Raw genomic sequence first — 17,766 nt, forward strand, 5'->3', positions numbered from 1 at the left:
AATTTCAAAAACTGATATTGTATTCACAATAGAACATAGACAACATATCAAATGTCGAAAGTGAGACATTTTGAAATTTCATGCCAAATATTGGCTCATTTGAAATTTCATGACAGCAACACATCTCAAAAAAGTTGGGACAGGGGCAATAAGAGGCTGGAAAAGTTAAAGGTACAAAAAAGGAACAGCTGGAGGACCAAATTGCAACTCATTAGGTCAATTGGCAATAGGTCATTAACATGACTGGGTATAAAAAGAGCATCTTGGAGTGGCAGCGGCTCTCAGAAGTAAAGATGGGAAGAGGATCACCAATCCCCCTAATTCTGCGCCGACAAATAGTGGAGCAATATCAGAAAGGAGTTCGACAGTGTAAAATTGCAAAGAGTTTGAACATATCATCTACAGTGCATAATATCATCAAAAGATTCAGAGAATCTGGAAGAATCTCTGTGCGTAAGGGTCAAGGCCGGAAAACCATACTGGGTGCCCGTGATCTTCAGGCCCTTAGACGGCACTGCATCACATACAGGCATGCTTCTGTATTGGAAATCACAAAATGGGCTCAGGAATATTTCCAGAGAATATAGTTCAAAGAAGAAGCCGTATCTAAACATGATCCAGAAGCGCAGACGTCGTCTCTGGGCCAAGGCTCATTTAAAATGGTCTGTGGCAAAGTGGAAAACTGTTCTGTGGTCAGACGAATCAAAATTTGAAGTTCTTTATGGAAATCAGGGACACTGTGTCATTCGGACTAAAGAGAAGAAGGACGACCCAAGTTATCAGCGCTCAGTTCAGAAGCCTGCATCTCTGATGGTATGGGGTTGCATTAGTGCATGTGGCATGGGCAGCTTACACATCTGGAAAGACACCATCAATGCTGAAAGGTATATCCAGGTTCTAGAGCAACATATGCTCCCATCCAGACGACGTCTCTTTCAGGGAAGACCTTGCATTTTCCAACATGACAATGCCAAACCACATACTGCATCAATTACAGCATCATGGCTGCGTAGAAGAAGGGTCCGGGTACTGAACTGGCCAGCCTACAGTCCAGATCTTTCACCCATAGAAAACATTTGGCGCATCATAAAACGGAAGATACGACAAAAAAGACTTAAGACAGTTGAGCAACTAGAATCCTACATTAGACAAGAATGGGTTAACATTCCTATCCCTAAACTTGAGCAACTTGTCTCCTCAGTCCCCAAACATTTACAGACTGTTGTAAAGAGAAAAGGGGATGTTTTCACAGTGGTAAACATGGCCTTGTCCCAACTTTTTTGAGATGTGTTGTTGTCATGAAATTTAAAATCACCTAATTTTTCTCTTTAAATGATACATTTTCTCAGTTTAAACATTTGACATGTCATCTATGTTCTATTCTGAATAAAATATGGAATTTTGAAACTTCCACATCATTGCATTCCGTTTTTATTTACAATTTGTACTTTGTCCCAACTTTTTTGGAATCGGGGTTGTACTATTTTCAATGAAATATAGGGTTTCTATGGTTTGCAAATCTTCACATTCTGTTTTTATTTACAGTTGACACAGTGTCCCAACTTTTTTGGACTTGGGGCTGTATAAAGGACATTAATACATGGGCTCGGGAACACTTCGGAAAACCGCTGTTGGTAATCAAAGTTCATCGCTGCATCTAGGATGTGAAGCGAAAGCCATATATCAGCAACGTTCAGAAACACTGCTGAATTCTTTGGGCCTGAGCTCATCTGAGATGGACTGACACAAAGTGCGTGATCAAGTCATATGACAGGAAAAAGTCCTCAAGTGCGATGATCCAGACAAGAAGAGGATTACCACACCAAGAACTTTTTGCTCATAGACTGATGCAGACTCAGAAAGTAGAACAAGTGTTAGAAACAAGTGTTAGAAGTGTTAGAAAAATCCCTTGCTTTTCTTTCCAAGTACTGTATCAAATGCATATTTATCAAATGTATAACTTCAACAATTCATTCACATCAATATAGAAAAGATTTTTTTTAGATGTCATGCTGAAACTTTTCTGAATGCCCTAGAAACAGAGCCAACTTTTTGTCATAATAAAGAACACTTACGCCTCTAATGTAAGAAAAGTGCTGGTAGCAAATTATAATATATAATTTCATTCCATACCATTTTGACAAGGTGGTGTGTTTGCTTTCATTTATATGGAAATAGTATAAAAATAATCATATTTGTTTTTAAAATACGACCATTTACATTATTAAAGTCAAATTTGCAAATTCTTTTAGTCGAGCAATTATGCTTTTTGTTATCAGTAGCTCTTTCCAGTTTCAGTAATCTGATAATTTTTTTTTTCTTAACAGGTCTTCAAGCTGACAGTTGGAATGAGTAAGTAGTCACCCCCTCACATTAACAACACATCAGGTTTGACTGACATTGGCAGAAGTCCTGAGTTAATGTCGAAGGCTAAACAAATTGTAATATTCTGAATTAAGTGATTTTGTCATTACTGACAAATATTATAGCCTGTGACTTTATTTTTGATGAAATCTTGGATGTCCGTAACATTGCTTTCCAGCGTGGCAAGCTCATCCCGCTGCTGTTGCATTCTCTTCTCATTCTTCCGCAGTTTATCCTCCAGCTCTACAAACAAACACAAAGCAGCAGTCGTCACAAGACTATTGCAGCTTATACAGAAAAAAGAGCCATGTCGAATTAAAAATTAGACTCCTTTGGTGTCTGTAAACAAGAAGTGATGCATGTGGAACCTGACTGCAAAGACGTGATGCTTGATGATGATTCAAGGACGTTGTGGCACTGAAAGCTGAGTTAACAGCCAGAGATGCTGTAAATCCATTTGCTAGCTGAACAAAGTTAGCTAGTTCCTTCATGTATATTTTAGACAAGCTACTGTTTTCTGTTGGCTTAGAAAGGTGTCTGATTCAATAGTATGCAGTAAAAATTAATGTGTTGATCAAAATATTTCCAATTTTGACACCCAACAGCACAACACCCAATACAATTAGTGAAAACAACTTGCTCTTAATCACTACAATCTCCTGCTACGGTATGTTTTATGCAACCAGGAGGCATGGTTGATGTCATAGTGACGTGTCTCACTCGGGGTTCTATAAAGACGTACTTCTAAGTGTTTCCATGTCCTTCTTGGCCTTCCCGAGAAGATCCTCGGCCTCCTTCTTCATGTCCAGTGCTTTCTGTGTAATATTACCTGCCGCTGCTCCTCCCAAAGAATCGATCTTATCTTTTAGTTCCTTATAACGAGTCTCAACATGTGACAAATCCTGGTACAAACACATACACAGAATAAATATAATAAACATGTTACTTCAGTCCAAAAATATAGAGATAGAAAATGGAAAGTCATAACTCTGTTTCACAAACGTACCTTTTTTAGTTCAGAGGCAGCCTGAGTGGCGTTGTCTGATCGCTCCTTGGCTTCCTTTGCCTGCTGTCTGTTTTGTTCTGTCTTATTTTTCAAAAAATCTACTTCTTTGGATAAATTAGCCAAACGCATCATCATATCCATGAGGTTGGCTTCTAAATTTGAGAGTTTGTCTTCCACCTGGTGAAAATGTATCGATGAGGACAAAATATCGAGTTGAGAAAGAAAGAAAGTAACATTATAAATATTGATTTAACAAACACAGCCCTGCCAAATAATCGTAGTCATACATGGAAGAAACACACACACACACACACACACACACGTAATGCATGTACACAAACTTAAGCACACACTATACCATTGCAGTGGTGCTCTGTGTGCCGTTGAGGTTTTCCAAGGCTGTCTCTATTGCCGTTCTTGCTTTCTCTATGGCCTTCTGGGTGGTGTTCATGGCCTCTTTAGTCTTATTAATAACATTACTAATTTCCTCTGCTTTTTCCCTACACAAACACAAACCACGGTCACTTAATGCATCAAAAACTGTATTTGTTTAAAGACTTGAGGCCTTCTTTTCACAATGCATACACAAAAAGATCTATTGGGTCACGTATAGCTATAGAGTCACAGTCCACCTTATTAGGAACAACGGTACACCTGCACGTTCATGCAATTACCCAATCAGCCAATCACTTGGTAGTTGTGCAGTGCAAAAAATTATGAAGATGCAGGTCAAGCGCCGGACGGGAAGAACGGGAATAGGAGGTGACCAGGGGCGGTCCTGGGAGCGGTCCGACCGGGCAGCCGCCCGGGGCGGCATCACGCGGGGGGGGGAGGGGGGCGGCACAAGCGCGGGCACGGGAAAAAAAAAAAAAGGTCCCCCAAAAAAACTCCCCGAAAAAAAAAGACGGGGGAGGGGGACATTTTGGAGGGGGAAGCCCAATACCAAAGTTGCGCAGGTGACGTCATCATAACAAGAGGCGTCAATACCTGAAGTTGGTCAGTTCTTGTAGCTCAGTTGTAATTAAGGGTTTGCAGCAGTGTTACACACACAAGTGTAACATGCAGCAAAAGCCATCATGCGTCACGTTTGCTGTGGGCACAAAACCCCGTATAATTTAAATAACAAACCAAATATGGTGCCGCAATGCATAGGACATAAACTCAAGACGCCTCTCAAATGTGCAGACCACATTACATTGAGCAAACGCTTTTGTGTGTGCGTGTGCGCGAGAAAGAGGAGAGGACAGAAAAGCAGAACAATTCAAACAACTTCAAAACGGCTGTACGTTTGATTGTGTGTATGAACCAAATGAATTCCCAAGATTATTGTGGTTGTGGTGGTCAATTGGTCAAGTTGAAATGGTTCAGTCTCACCTCTCGCGTTAGGTGATCACCACTACACACTGACGGTGAGTTTGTGTTGGGGGAAGGCAGGGGGAATCATTCAGGAGGAGGTCGAATGACAAATAAACGGAGTCGTACTCGGAGATAGATCTAATGGATAGGAAAAGGTCAAAGCCATCAGGTGCCCAATTCCAGAAGAAAAGGAAAGAAGAAGGAGGAGAAACGAGCAAAAGAAAAAGGTATGCTTATGAATCAATTTCAGTGAGTGACATGAATTAGTGCCCTAATTAGCCTTATATTATTGATGCTTGGCCTGCCCCCCAACACGAAATTAATTTCAGCATAACGATTAGGCTTTGCAACAAGACGTTTAAAGTTATTGCTGTCATTGCCTTGGGTTAACGTTGGGCTCTGTATTAGCCAACAGAATGTTAACAGCTTTACATGGTCATTTAAACATTTCTCGTCGTGTGTCGTCGCGGACACGGCCCGTTATAAATTTGCTGTTACCAGAATGGCAATGATCAAGTCGTAATGTATTACTTAAGACTCTGTGTAATGTCATAGTAGTGTAGCCTGCCACTCTGCCTGTCACTGTAGCTCAGGCAGAGAGGAGCTTTTCGAAGCTAAAACTGATCAAGACTTACCTAAGGTCAACAAATGTCACAGGAACGGTTCAGTGGCCTTGCTATGATCAGCATAAACCATGCCTTAGGGGAACAAATCTCATATGAAGACACTGTGGAAGAATTTGCATCCAGGAAGGCCAGAAAAGCCAACTTTTAGGTTGTGCTTTCACTTTTGCATCCTGAATATAATTGCCACTTAAATGTATATAGACTGTTTTCCTCTTACTTCTTTTGCACGTCTTGTTATTTATGACAAATTATAGTGGTTTGCCATTTTTGCCACTTTAAAGAGTGTTAACTTCTTCATTTGTTACTTCTTGTTATTTATGATACACAATAGTGTTTGTTATTTCTTCTTATGTGTACAGTAATACACTGTAAAATATAATAAGTTGACTTTACTTAAAAAAAATATGCAAAGTCGTTGCCTCAAAAAAAGTCATTTATGTTGATTTAGATAAATTAGATTGGGTTAACTTATTTTTTGTGAGTTTGCAGTACTCAAATTAACTTAGATTAGTTTGATTACATTAACTTATTTATTTTGAGTTTGCAGTACTCACATAAACTTATATTAATTTGATTACATTAACTTATTTATTGTGAGTTTGCAGTACTCATCTTATATAATTTTGATTACATTAACTTATTTATTTTAAGTTTACAGTACTCAGATCAATGGAATTCATGAATATTAAGTTAAATTTATGAAAAAAGATATCTGAAAGCCATTGATTTGAGTACTGTAAACTTAAAATAAATAAGTTAATGTAATCAAAATTATATAAGATGAGTACTGCAAACTCACAATAAATAAGTTAACCCAATCTAATTTATCTAAATCAACATAAATGACTTTTTTTGAGGCAACGACTTTGCATATTTTTTTTAAGTAAAGTCAACTTATTATATTTTACAGTGTATGTATAGGATTTACCTCTTCTCTGTCGTTAGTCCATTTATTTATGATACATGATTGCGTTTTACCATTTTCGCCACTTTAATGTATAGTATTTGTAGATCTTTTGTCACTTCATGTTATTCTATAATTGTGATTGTTTAACTGTTTAGCTTCTTTTGTTATTTATATGGTGCGACTTTAATGGAGGTTTAAGTCTTCTTGTTAATAATAATGGTGAATGGTACTCTATGATAATTCATTGTGCACTCTGTTGGTAAAACTGACTGACTTGTGCAATATTTTGACCATCGGGTGGTGCTGTAGTGCAGTTGTGCTTTCTTAAATAGCTGTGGATAGCTGTAATGCGAAGTCATTGAGTCTTTTTGTTTATTGTTTATCTTTTATTGTTTATCTTTGTATTTTTTATTGCACTAGTCATTAAAACTGGAAATTTGTCCTTGAAAATAGCTGTTGTGAGTTTGTGTATGGGGTCGTGTGTGTTCTGGACGAAGTTAGTGTTTTCTTAGGTGGTGGGTGGGAGGTGGTTGTCGGGTTGGGGCTGGGGGGGGGGGGGGGGGGGGGGCGCGCCGCCAGCAGGGGGTTTCGCCCGGGGAGTAAATCACTCTAGGATCGCCACTGGAGGTGACAATGGACACGGCTCACCAAAACCCAGCAGGAGAAGATCAGAAAAAGACCAGATGATGTTTTTCCAATCTGTCTGGTTTCAGTGAGCCCACTCTAACATCAGGTTCCTGTTCTTGGCTGACAGAAGTGGAACCCGATGTGGTGTTCTGGGGTTTTGAGCCAGCCACATCAAGGTTCACACATTCTGAGATGGATTTCTGTTTACCATGGTTGTAAAGACTGGTTATTTGAGTGACTATAGCCTTCCTGTCAGTACAAATCAATCTGGCCATTCTCCTCTCACCCGTCTCATCAACAAGCTGCCACTCAATGGATGTCTTTTGCAACATTTTTTATAAACTTTTACAGCACCCCTAAAGGGACATGGGTTTAAAAAAAAAGTTTCTCGTGCGCACAAGAAACCACCTGAGAGAAGTCTGAGGTCTATAAATATGATGAATCGTTTCTGACAGGAGAATAGCTGAATAGAGGGATGTATGTGAGAACACGAAATGTACTAGAAGATATGATAACTCAACTAACAGACAACGTGCGCACCAGGCACTTTCTGGTATGCATGAGAAGCTTTCACTTTTTATTTTCTTTTTATACATGTCCCTTTACGGGCTCTGTAAAACTTTAGAGAGTGCTGTGTGTAAAAATCCCAGGAGATCAGCAGTTTCTGAAATGCTCAAACCAGTCTGTCTGGTACCAAAAAGCATGCCAAAGTCACTAAGATCCCATATAAAAAAAGAGAATTAACCAAAACTCTTGACCTGCATCTGCAGGATTTTATGCCTTGCACTGCTGCCACAGGATTAGTTGATTGGATAGCTGTATGAATGAGCAGGTATACAGCTGTTTCTATTAAAGTGTCTGCTGAATGTATAATTTATTATAATACATATCAGTTTTTTTTTTTTCGACATTTCACTGATTCAATGATGTTCCACCCATAATGACATCTTACTGATTATTCTTATTTAGCTGGGTGAAGTAGGCTATTCATATTGAACTTCTTGATCCCATAACCAGCAAGGGCCGTAGGGGCACCACTGATGACATTTTAACAGTCCATCATTGGTGTGGCTGGGGCATTTAAACTTGGCTGAACCCATCCCTCTCCAAGCTTGATCAATGGACAGTTTAGAGTAGCCAGTTAGCCTAACTGCATGTCTTTGGACTGTGGGGGAAACCGGAGACATGGGGAGAACATGCAAACTCCACACAGAAAGGCCCCCGTCAGCCACTGGGCTCGAACCCAGAACCTTCTTGCTGTGAGGCGACAGTGCTAACCACTACACCACCGTGCCACCCATATATCGAACTGGGCCATCATAAATCATGACCATCCACACAAAAAACATTATGAGAAATGGGATAGAACTTTTCCAACTTCATTTGAAGTCAGGAAAATACCATTTTCATACCCGTGCATGCACACTAATAGTGGGGCTTGAGAGACAAACATATGAATTAAAGTAAATTTGACAACACAGATTTTCAGTGTGGGCGGCACGGTGGTGTAGTGGTTAGCGTTGTCGCCTCACAGCAAGAAGGTCCTGGGTTCGAGCCCCGGGGCCAGCGAGGGCCTTTCTGTGCGGAGTTTGCATGTTCTCCCCGTGTCCGCGTGGGTTTCCTCCGGGTGCTCCGGTTTCCCCCACAGTCCAAAGACATGCAGGTTAGGTTAACTGGTGACTCTAAATTGACCGTAGGTGTGAATGTGAGTGTGAATGGTTGTCTGTGTCTATGTGTCAGCCCTGTGATGACCTGGCGACTTGTCCAGGGTGTACCCCGCCTTTCGCCCGTAGTCAGCTGGGATAGGCTCCAGCTTGCCTGCGACCCTGTAGAAGGATAAAGCGGCTAGAGATTATGAGATGAGATTTTCAGTGTCCTATGATCTGGGTGTCACTCCAGTACAGGCAAATTAACTTCTGACCATGATTATAGTAAAATGGGCGAGAACAGATGAAAACTGTCTTGCCTCCAGCTAAATGAGTATGCAGTGCTATACCACTAAGCACAAAATAGAGACGTGTGTGTCTTTTTCTTTAGATGGATATCTCTTACTGTTCATTGATGGCTCCATTGAGCAGTTCCTTGGCTTTGGCCAGCTGCTCAGTGGAGTTATTAAAGACTCCATCCACATCAGTGATGTTGGCAATGAGGTCTTTTATCTGCAAAATTATGTTGTCCAATCCTGTCCGATTGAATGGCAGCGTGATGGCCAAAACCTGCTGTGCCACTTTCTCTATGCTCTCTGGATCTGCTCCTTCCTCTGAAAACAACAAAGAGCCACAGCTCAATCACAACATTATATGTAATAAACTTATTATACTTAATTAATCATTTAGCGGATATGTGTGACTATCCAGTTACTAATAAAAGATTAAGAAGAGACACTCTAAAGACATTATCACGTCATTACACAGAGAGTGACCTGAAGAAGCACAGACCAGTTAAAAAGTCTCTGATCTTTTGGATGAAATCTTTCAGTTTCTTATTGGATTTTTCAAAGAGCTCTTTCTTCTGCTGGGCTTTGTCCAAAGTGTTCATTGCCTGGGCCTTCACATTCTCAGTGAGCGTAGCAATGTCCTGGAGCTGGGATGAGGATTATAAAGAGATTGGGTTTTAAAAAAGATGGACACAAAACAGGTTTTTAAAAAGGGCCGTGATCTCTTGATGGGGTAAAATGTTTGAAATGCATTCAGATGAATATGAAAAACTAGACGTGTTCTTTTGCAATCCATAAACACCAAATGCAGAGTTGGTGTATAACTGGATGACACTGGTCTTCCTTAATTGTTTAGCAAGTAAAACTATATTTAGGAAAAAAACGGTTCTAGACATCCAACACGAACACATCAGAATATAGTCAATAGCTTGCTCTGCCTCTTTTTCACACACACACACACACACACACACACACACACACACACACACATATTGGCCGCAAAACAGTGTCATGCAATCATATACTGTAGATAGGCCCTCCATCACACATAGCAAGAGATAAAAATAAAATGTATTATTATACATACAGGACACTTATTCGATGGCATAAAAACATGCATTCTATTCCCTTCTAGCGGGTTTCATTCATTTGCTTCAATAGCATGCAATATTGTTAGCACATCACTTATCCTGCATGTATTACATCACTCGACCCAATGGAGAATGAGCGTTCAATATGGTTTATGATATTGCATGGCTGTCAAGACAACATGACGTCACATGTCAGAGACGTAAAACTTCCATGCTAGCGAGCGACTGTGACAATTTGTAAACAAACATGGCGGCCAGGTTTGCTTCGTTAAATACGGAAAATTGAGAGAATTTTGAAAGAGAAAGACACGTTAAACACCTGAAAGGAATGTATAATAATAATAATAATAATAATAATAATAATAATAATGACTGGCTTTTTTCGTGGTATACAGGGATGAGAGTGGCTTGTGATGAAAAAATCTGAAAAATTAGCCGGGGTCTGGGGACCGCAGGCCCCCCAGTGGGGTCCGGGGCAAAGCCCCGGTGGGGGCCCAGGGGGCGAAGCCCCTGGGAGCTCATGGATTTTAGAGATTTTTTACCCTAAAAAACATTTATTTTATCATCAAAATTTTACAAATGTTGTTGAAACACCATACCCTGTTTGCTTACAAAATTGACACTTATACAAAAGTAGAACTCTCTTTCAAGTACATACCGTACATTACTTAAACTTTCATTTGATAAAGATCAACTACACCTATGTAAAGGAAACATTGACATAGGCCTTCTGTGATAAATTTTGCATATACATTTGAGCACCAACATGATACTTCAAATTTGCTGCTCTAAATCCAAACTAAGGTAACACATTCACTGCTATATTAAATAATGGTTTATCACTAGTATTTGTATAAAATGTGCAAATTTGATAGAAGCTGTAGATTCTTACCTCATACATGTACAAGTCCCAAACTGTTTATATGATTTATGAATACATTTTTCCTATGAAAATAGTCCAGAAATAGTACCAGACTAGGGTTGGCGAAAACTAAAAAAAATCTTGACCGACCCCGAGCCTCATTAGCCGGTTAAAGTCGGTTAACCTATGAGTTTAAACAGGGATGCAAATGGCGCGCCTTTTAGCGGATGCCGCCTTTTTCACGGCTGAATCGTGCAAAGATCCGATTTTTTTTTTTTTTAGGGGGGGCGTTGGAGTGTCTGAATAATTTCATCAGAGTATATTCTGTATGCTCAAAGGAAAGCAATCGGATCTGCACGATTCAGCCGTGAAAAAGTCGGCATCTGTGCCTTTAGTTTGTGTGGAGAGATGTGACCTGCAGTAACATGCATTGTTGGCTACAGACCGAAACATACTTTCAGAATGCACTGGCCAAGGCAGGACTAAACTCCATGTGCCTTCTAATAATAATAAAAAAAAAAAAACAGAATAGTAATTTGTAAGCTAAAAAGCCTGTGTCTACACTTTTTTCTTTCGCCGAGTGGCAGCTGTGTTCAACTGGGGCGGGACATGACTGAATGGGTGTTTCTGATTTGTTAGCTGTCTTTAACTGGGGCGGGAGGGCGGGACATGACTGAATGGGTGTTTCTGATTCGTCAGCTGTCGTCCTTACACCGCATGGCATGCCCCAAGTGTTTACAACACAGAATTCCAAGTCCTCCGCTCCAAAATCGGCAGCTTCAAAACGATTGATTTTTTTTTTTTTTTAACCGATAACCAAAAAAAAATTAACCGGTTGACGCTGATTCGGTCAACCACCAGTCAAACGGTCATCGGTTAACATCCCTATACCAGACCCTACCCTACCCCCCTAAAATTTTCTCAACGGATTTGCAACAATATAAAAAAGGTCCATTTTGACTGAAAAAAAGCGGAATTCCGCCAAAAAGCGGAAAACTCTCATCCCTGGGTATATCAGATATATTCCATTCAGCTAGCATGATATTGAACGAGTCAAAGACTCGTTCAATATCATGCTAGCTGAATGGAATATATCTGATATACCACTCAACGCCAGGCAATATTATTTAAATATCACACCCATGTTTCTGACCGGACGGCACGGTGGTGTAGTGGTTAGCGCTGTCGCCTCACAGCAAGAAGGTCCGGGTTCGAGCCCCGTGGCCGGCGAGGGCCTTTCTGTGCGGAGTTTGCATGTTCTCCCCGTGTCCGCGTGGGTTTCCTCCGGGTGCTCCGGTTTCCCCCACAGTCCAAAGACATGCAGGTTAGGCTAACTGGTGACTCTAAATTGACCGTAGGTGTGAATGTGAATGGTTGTCTGTGTCTATGTGTCAGCCCTGTGATGACCTGGCGACTTGTCCAGGGTGTACCCCGCCTTTCGCCCATAGTCAGCTGGGATTGATGAGATGTTTCTGACCATAATACTAACAGATTCTTATCTAACAGATACATGGCATGACGGTCAAACTTCTTTCCTTATGCTTCTTTGCTCACTTAAGGTCTTGAGAAATGGAAATATTTCCTCCTGTCCATTTTTCAAGCAACTAAACAGTTGCTAATGTTATGCTGTCAACTAGAAGTATCAAATTTCACAGCAAACTTATACCTTTTTGCAAATACAGCTAAATCTGAAACGCAAACATCGCATAAAAACTGATGGAACATAAAATAGAGACATTTTTAACCAGATACAAGCATTGTTTCTCTCACTGACAGTCCACAAACACACATTTGACCACATACACACCTTTTTGACCATGTTCATAATGTCCTCGCTGACAGCTGTCAGGTTCTTGCCGACATCACTGGCTTTCTCCAGCGCCCTGATTGACTCGCCAACAGTGCCATTGCAGTGTGGCCCTCCACACACCGGTGTAGCATTGCTATTCACACAACCAACACCTCCACAAGGGCTGTCTGGACATGAACCATTAGTGTTTGCATTGCCACTGCTTCCACACACCTAAGAAATAAGCAAAAATATTTTTTTCTGAGGTGTAATGTACCCAATAGCTGTCTTGGTACCTACTTCAAAGTAGTACAGTATACCATATATTTATTGCTAATACTCCAGCATAAGTGTGTCCTTACAGTTTATCTACCTTTTTGCTCAGTTGATGGGCCTTTTCATCCATTTTTTCTGCTTTCTTTTTCAGCTCAGACAGGGATTTCTTCTGAGCTGTGACGTTGCGCAGAAACCTGTCCGTCTTCTGGTCCAGCAGGGCCTCAGTGATGTTGCGTGTGTGTTGAGACTGCACTACAGGACTCTGAGGCCCAAAAACTGAAGCATTGCACCTCTGCTCAGCGTCCAGAGACTCTTGGTAGTATTTCCGCACTTTGTCAAGCAGATCTGCGCAGCCAGGGAGAAAGCATATCAAAATTCTCCGAATATTGCAAAAGATGAGTGGGCTGATATAAAAACTGTGCACTGCCTTAACACATTACTCATAAGGTCATGTGATAGGAGTGATCCCATTGTGCGCACAGGCATGTCAGAAAAAAATTCCTCTTTAATGGGTTTACCTGTAATTCCACCACTGAAATGGTTCTTCAGCTCTCTGTGCCACTGAATAACGGTGGTGTTCAGATCCCTGAACTCTTGCTCAAGTGATGTCAAATTATGTTTTAGAATGTTGTTATGGTCTGTCGTCACATTCAGATCTCTCTCTGTATCCATCAAACGGCCGTCAGTGACAGCTATCTCAGCCCTGCACCAATAAAACGTTAAGAATTAGGCCCTTTAGAGCCTTCAGTCCAACTAGAAATGCAGAATGGATCACTGATGCGGCTGCCAGGTTGCACTCGAGCGTAGTGCCCTCTAGTGGTCAGTGTGACTGTATTACCTCAAGTCATCAATGGCTTGACTGATCAGCTGATATATGCTGTCTCCTCCTCCATCCTGGAGCAGCTTCTTGATCTCAGCTAGCTTCTGCTCCAGCTCATGAATGCGGGTGCTACCAACACCAGGCACCTCACCCATCTCCAGGATCTTGGCTACGATGAAGCGGATTCTATCCATGTCATGTTTGACTTGGCACACAATGTCGTCCCAAAGCTGGAAGCAGGGGTGGCAGGACATACATCTGGGGAAATGTCCGGTAAAACCACGGGCACACTCATCACAGTGTTGGCCTGCTGCCCATTCTTTGCACTCACATGCCCCTGTGATACGGTCACACTGACTCATCACTGATCCCTGCTCGTGACATTTACACTCTGCCCAAACCGGAAGAAAGCAAGAATTAAAAGAGGCCTTGACCTAAATTAACACAGCCTGTACTGTTGTGGAAACAGGTATGTTTGATGAAGTTTTGTAACTCTTACCCTCACAGTGCACTGCTGGATCACCCCAGTGGAACAGCTCGCACTCGGTGCACTGCTTGCCTCCAAAACCAGGCCGGCAGTGACATTGTCCACTGATCTGCATACATGGCAGAAGGGAAGAGATTGTTGTCCCTTCATTTGGGAAATCCATAGCCTGAATATGTCCATCTCTAATCCAGTGTACCATGTTTAGAAAATGACTAGCAAATGTGTTTATAGGCATACCAAATTGCAGTGTGAGCTAAAGCTGTTCTGTGGATGGCATTCACAAGCCTCACAGCCATCATCCATACCAAGGTTCCAGTGGTTGGCAGCACACTGGTCACAGTTATCACCAACAACGTTGGGCCTGCAGGGACATGTACCGGTCCGTTTGTCACAGTAACACACCTCATCATTGCAGAACTCCTGGTCTGTTGCCTGTCTCATACATGTACAGCCTGATAGACAGGGGCACACAAGCCAAACACATGAGACAGCATACAACGTGTTATCGTAATCATTTCAATTAGCAGTTCAATTTGCGCTAAGAGACATCTAATACCCAGACCCAGGACTAAAGTGGATTTAGTAAAGACAGTGCTCAGCTGTGAGAGAATAATTGCAATGCAAATCAGAGAAATTTTGGTTACACTTACGCCTACAGTCCCTGGCCAGGGCATTGCCATAGTAGCCAGGCTTGCACTCGGAGCATGAAGGCCCATCTGTGTTGTAAAGGCACTTCAAGCACTGGCCTGTGTGGGGGTCACACGAGTCATGATCTTCAGCCTGAATGTTCCCATTACACTCACATGGCCGACACTGTCCATTTTTTTGTTCTGGGTGGCCATAGTAACTCGGAGCACAGCGGTCACAGTGATGTCCTGAGAGACACAATGCCATGTTAGTAACAAAATATCAATAACTAATCTTCCAATATGGGACGGCACGGTGGTGTAGTGGTTAGCACTGTTGCCTCACAGCAAGAAGGTCCTGGGTTCAAGCCCAGCGGCCAGCAAGGGCCTTTCTGTGTGGAGTTTGCATGTTCTCCCCATGTCCACGTGGGTTTCCTCCGGGTGCTCCGGTTTCCCCCACAGTCCAAAGGCATGCAGGTTAGGCTAATTGGTGGCTCTAAATTGACCGTAGGTGTGAATGTGAGCATGAATGGTTGTCTATGTGTCAGCCCTGCGATGACCTGGCGACTTGTCCAGGGTGTACCCTGCTTCTCGCCCATAGTCAGCTGGGATAGGCTCCAGCTTGCCTGCGACCCTGTAGGACAGGATAAGCGGCTACAGATAATGGATGGATGGAATCATTCAATATGTTGAATTGAAAATTAAATGATATACTGTATTTCATATAATGACAACACAAATTCTTTAACAGAAGTAATGAAATTTATAGAACGTTGGAAAAAGAAAAAAGCTATGATATTAACACATGATAAAATAATATATGCACTCTGGAAGCAGGTCTTTGGGAGGGACGGACGGACGGACGGACTGACGGACTGACTGACTGACTGACTGGTTGAAGAAATGCACTGTATGGCCAAAAGTTTGTAGAAACCTGACCATTACACTCATATGTGTTTTTTTGAACATCCTATTCCAGATTTAGTCCCCTTTTACTGTTAATAACCTCCACCCTTCTGGGAAGGCTTTCAACTAGACTTTGGCTGGGGGAATTTGTGCATTCAGCCACAGGAGCATTAACGAGGTCAGACATTGATGTTGAAGAGAAGGTTTGGGGTGCAGTCAGTGTTCCAATTCATCCCAAAACTGTTCAAGTAGGGTTGACATGAAGGCTCTGTGCAGGCCACTCAAGTTCTTTCACACCAACTTAGGCAAACCATGTCTTCATGGACCTCGCTTAGTGTGCAGTGTCATTTTTATGCTGGAACATGTTTGAAATCCTTAACTGCAGTGAAGGGAAACTGTAATGCTAAACCACATAAGATATATAACTATGATGGTCAGGTATCCACAGACTTTTGGCCAGATATTGTATAAGTGTAATGTACGATTATTGAAGGCAGGATGGAAGTGTGTTAATTCAGTTTGGTATTTAATAGGGGCAGTCCAAACCTCATAGTCGATGTTCATAGCATGAGTCAAAGCAAGAGAAAAAACAGGTGAGGATAAAAAACAGAAAATCCAAAACAATGAAACACGGCACTATGGAAACAAAGCTTAGAAATGTATGATAACATCAACAATCAGTAACAGGCTAATAACAGGACAGGCGTGGGAACGGGACCAAAAACCAAAGCAAAAGTACATGTCAAAACATCATGAAGCACATGACATGAATTCAAAATAAAACTATTAACAGTGCTTGTCATGATTGCACTGAGAGGGTGTATTGTACCTGTAGTAGCATAATTTCTGAGATTCGTTGGAAAAACTGTAGTGTGAAACGCAATTGATCTGGCTAATTTCTTTACTTCATGTTTCTGTTAGCATTTTTGGCAAGGAAATTAGCACTGCCCCACCTGGAAAGCTGCTCAGCTTTGCCATTTTTCTTTAGAAGGCACTACACAAGGCAGACATACAGTACTGTGCAAAAGTCTTAGGCAATGCAATGAAATGCTGTAGAGCAAAGATGCCTTCAAAAATAATGAAATTAAATGTTTCTACCTTAAAAAAAAAAACCCATAAAGATCAGTCAGCAGTAATGCATGAAAAAAGTCAATGTTTGGTGTGACGACCCTTTGCTTAGAAAAAAAAAATGTCATCTCAGGTACAGTTTGTACAGTTTTATAAGGAAATGAGCTGTAGGTTTTACTGAGCATCTTACAGAACCAGTCACAGTTCTCCTGGACGCTTTGACTGTCACACTTGCTTCTTATTTTTGCAGTGAATCCCAGCAGCCTTCATTATGTTTTTGCCTGAAAAGTGGTCTGTGATGTAATATGCTGCTTTCTTTACTGACATACAAACATTTTTTCTGTAATATTTAATTTTGTGCTGGAAAACTAATGTTTGGAAATCTGAAGTGTTTTTGTACTGGTTCCATAATGTCGTCTTCTGCTTCTTCTTCTTCTTCTTCTTTTGGCTGCTCCCGATTAGGGGTCACCACAGCGGATCTTTCGTCTCCATTGCTCCCTGTCTTCCGCATCCTTCTCTACCACACCTGCCACTTTCACGTCCTCTCTCACCGCATCCATGTATCTCCTCTTTGGCCTTCCTCGTTTTCGTGTGCCTGGCAGCTCCATCCTCAACATTCTCCTTCCAACATGCTCTGCATCTCTTCTCAGGATGTGCCCATACCATCTCAGTCTCATCTCTCTTAGCTTAATTCCCAAGCTCTCCCTCCACATGTGCTGTCCCCCTGATGTGCTCATTCCTTATTCTGTCCAACCTTGTCACTCCCATCGCAAACCTTAACATCCTCAACTCCGCCACCTCCAACTTTGCCTCCTGCCTCTTCGTTAAGGGCACGGTCTCCAATCCGTACATCACAGCTGGTCTCACTACTGTCTTATACATCTTACCTTTCACTTTTGCTGGGACTTTCCTACCACAAATGACTCCCGAAATCCTTCTCCAACTGCTCCACCCTGCCTGCACTCTCTTTCTCACCTCACTATCGCAGCCCCCATTTTCCTGCACAGTTGACCCCAGGT

The 17,766-nt window shown here is 41.7% G+C and overlaps 1 protein-coding gene across 2 annotated transcripts in view; it reads right to left on the reverse strand.

The window, feature by feature from the left end:
• Nucleotides 1-951: 951 nt before the first annotated feature.
• The window catches only part of lamb2l (laminin, beta 2-like), an 86,900-nt gene continuing 70,085 nt past the window's right edge, over nt 952-17,766 (reverse strand). For both annotated transcript variants that reach the window (XM_060938188.1, XM_060938187.1), the window contains 13 exons: nt 14,798-15,022; nt 14,385-14,599; nt 14,160-14,256; nt 13,679-14,051; nt 13,359-13,543; nt 12,938-13,185; nt 12,583-12,798; nt 9,325-9,469; nt 8,939-9,146; nt 3,729-3,870; nt 3,371-3,547; nt 3,107-3,266; nt 952-2,607 (listed from right to left, as the gene is read on the reverse strand). In XM_060938188.1, the coding sequence (XP_060794171.1) occupies nt 2,471-2,607; nt 3,107-3,266; nt 3,371-3,547; nt 3,729-3,870; nt 8,939-9,146; nt 9,325-9,469; nt 12,583-12,798; nt 12,938-13,185; nt 13,359-13,543; nt 13,679-14,051; nt 14,160-14,256; nt 14,385-14,599; nt 14,798-15,022 (2,528 nt within the window). In that variant the 3' untranslated portion in view covers nt 952-2,470. The remainder of the gene's footprint in view (nt 2,608-3,106; nt 3,267-3,370; nt 3,548-3,728; nt 3,871-8,938; nt 9,147-9,324; nt 9,470-12,582; nt 12,799-12,937; nt 13,186-13,358; nt 13,544-13,678; nt 14,052-14,159; nt 14,257-14,384; nt 14,600-14,797; nt 15,023-17,766) is intronic.

This window comes from Neoarius graeffei, chromosome 13 (genome assembly GCF_027579695.1).
Source record: "Neoarius graeffei isolate fNeoGra1 chromosome 13, fNeoGra1.pri, whole genome shotgun sequence".
Classification (NCBI taxonomy): Eukaryota; Metazoa; Chordata; class Actinopteri; order Siluriformes; family Ariidae; genus Neoarius; species Neoarius graeffei.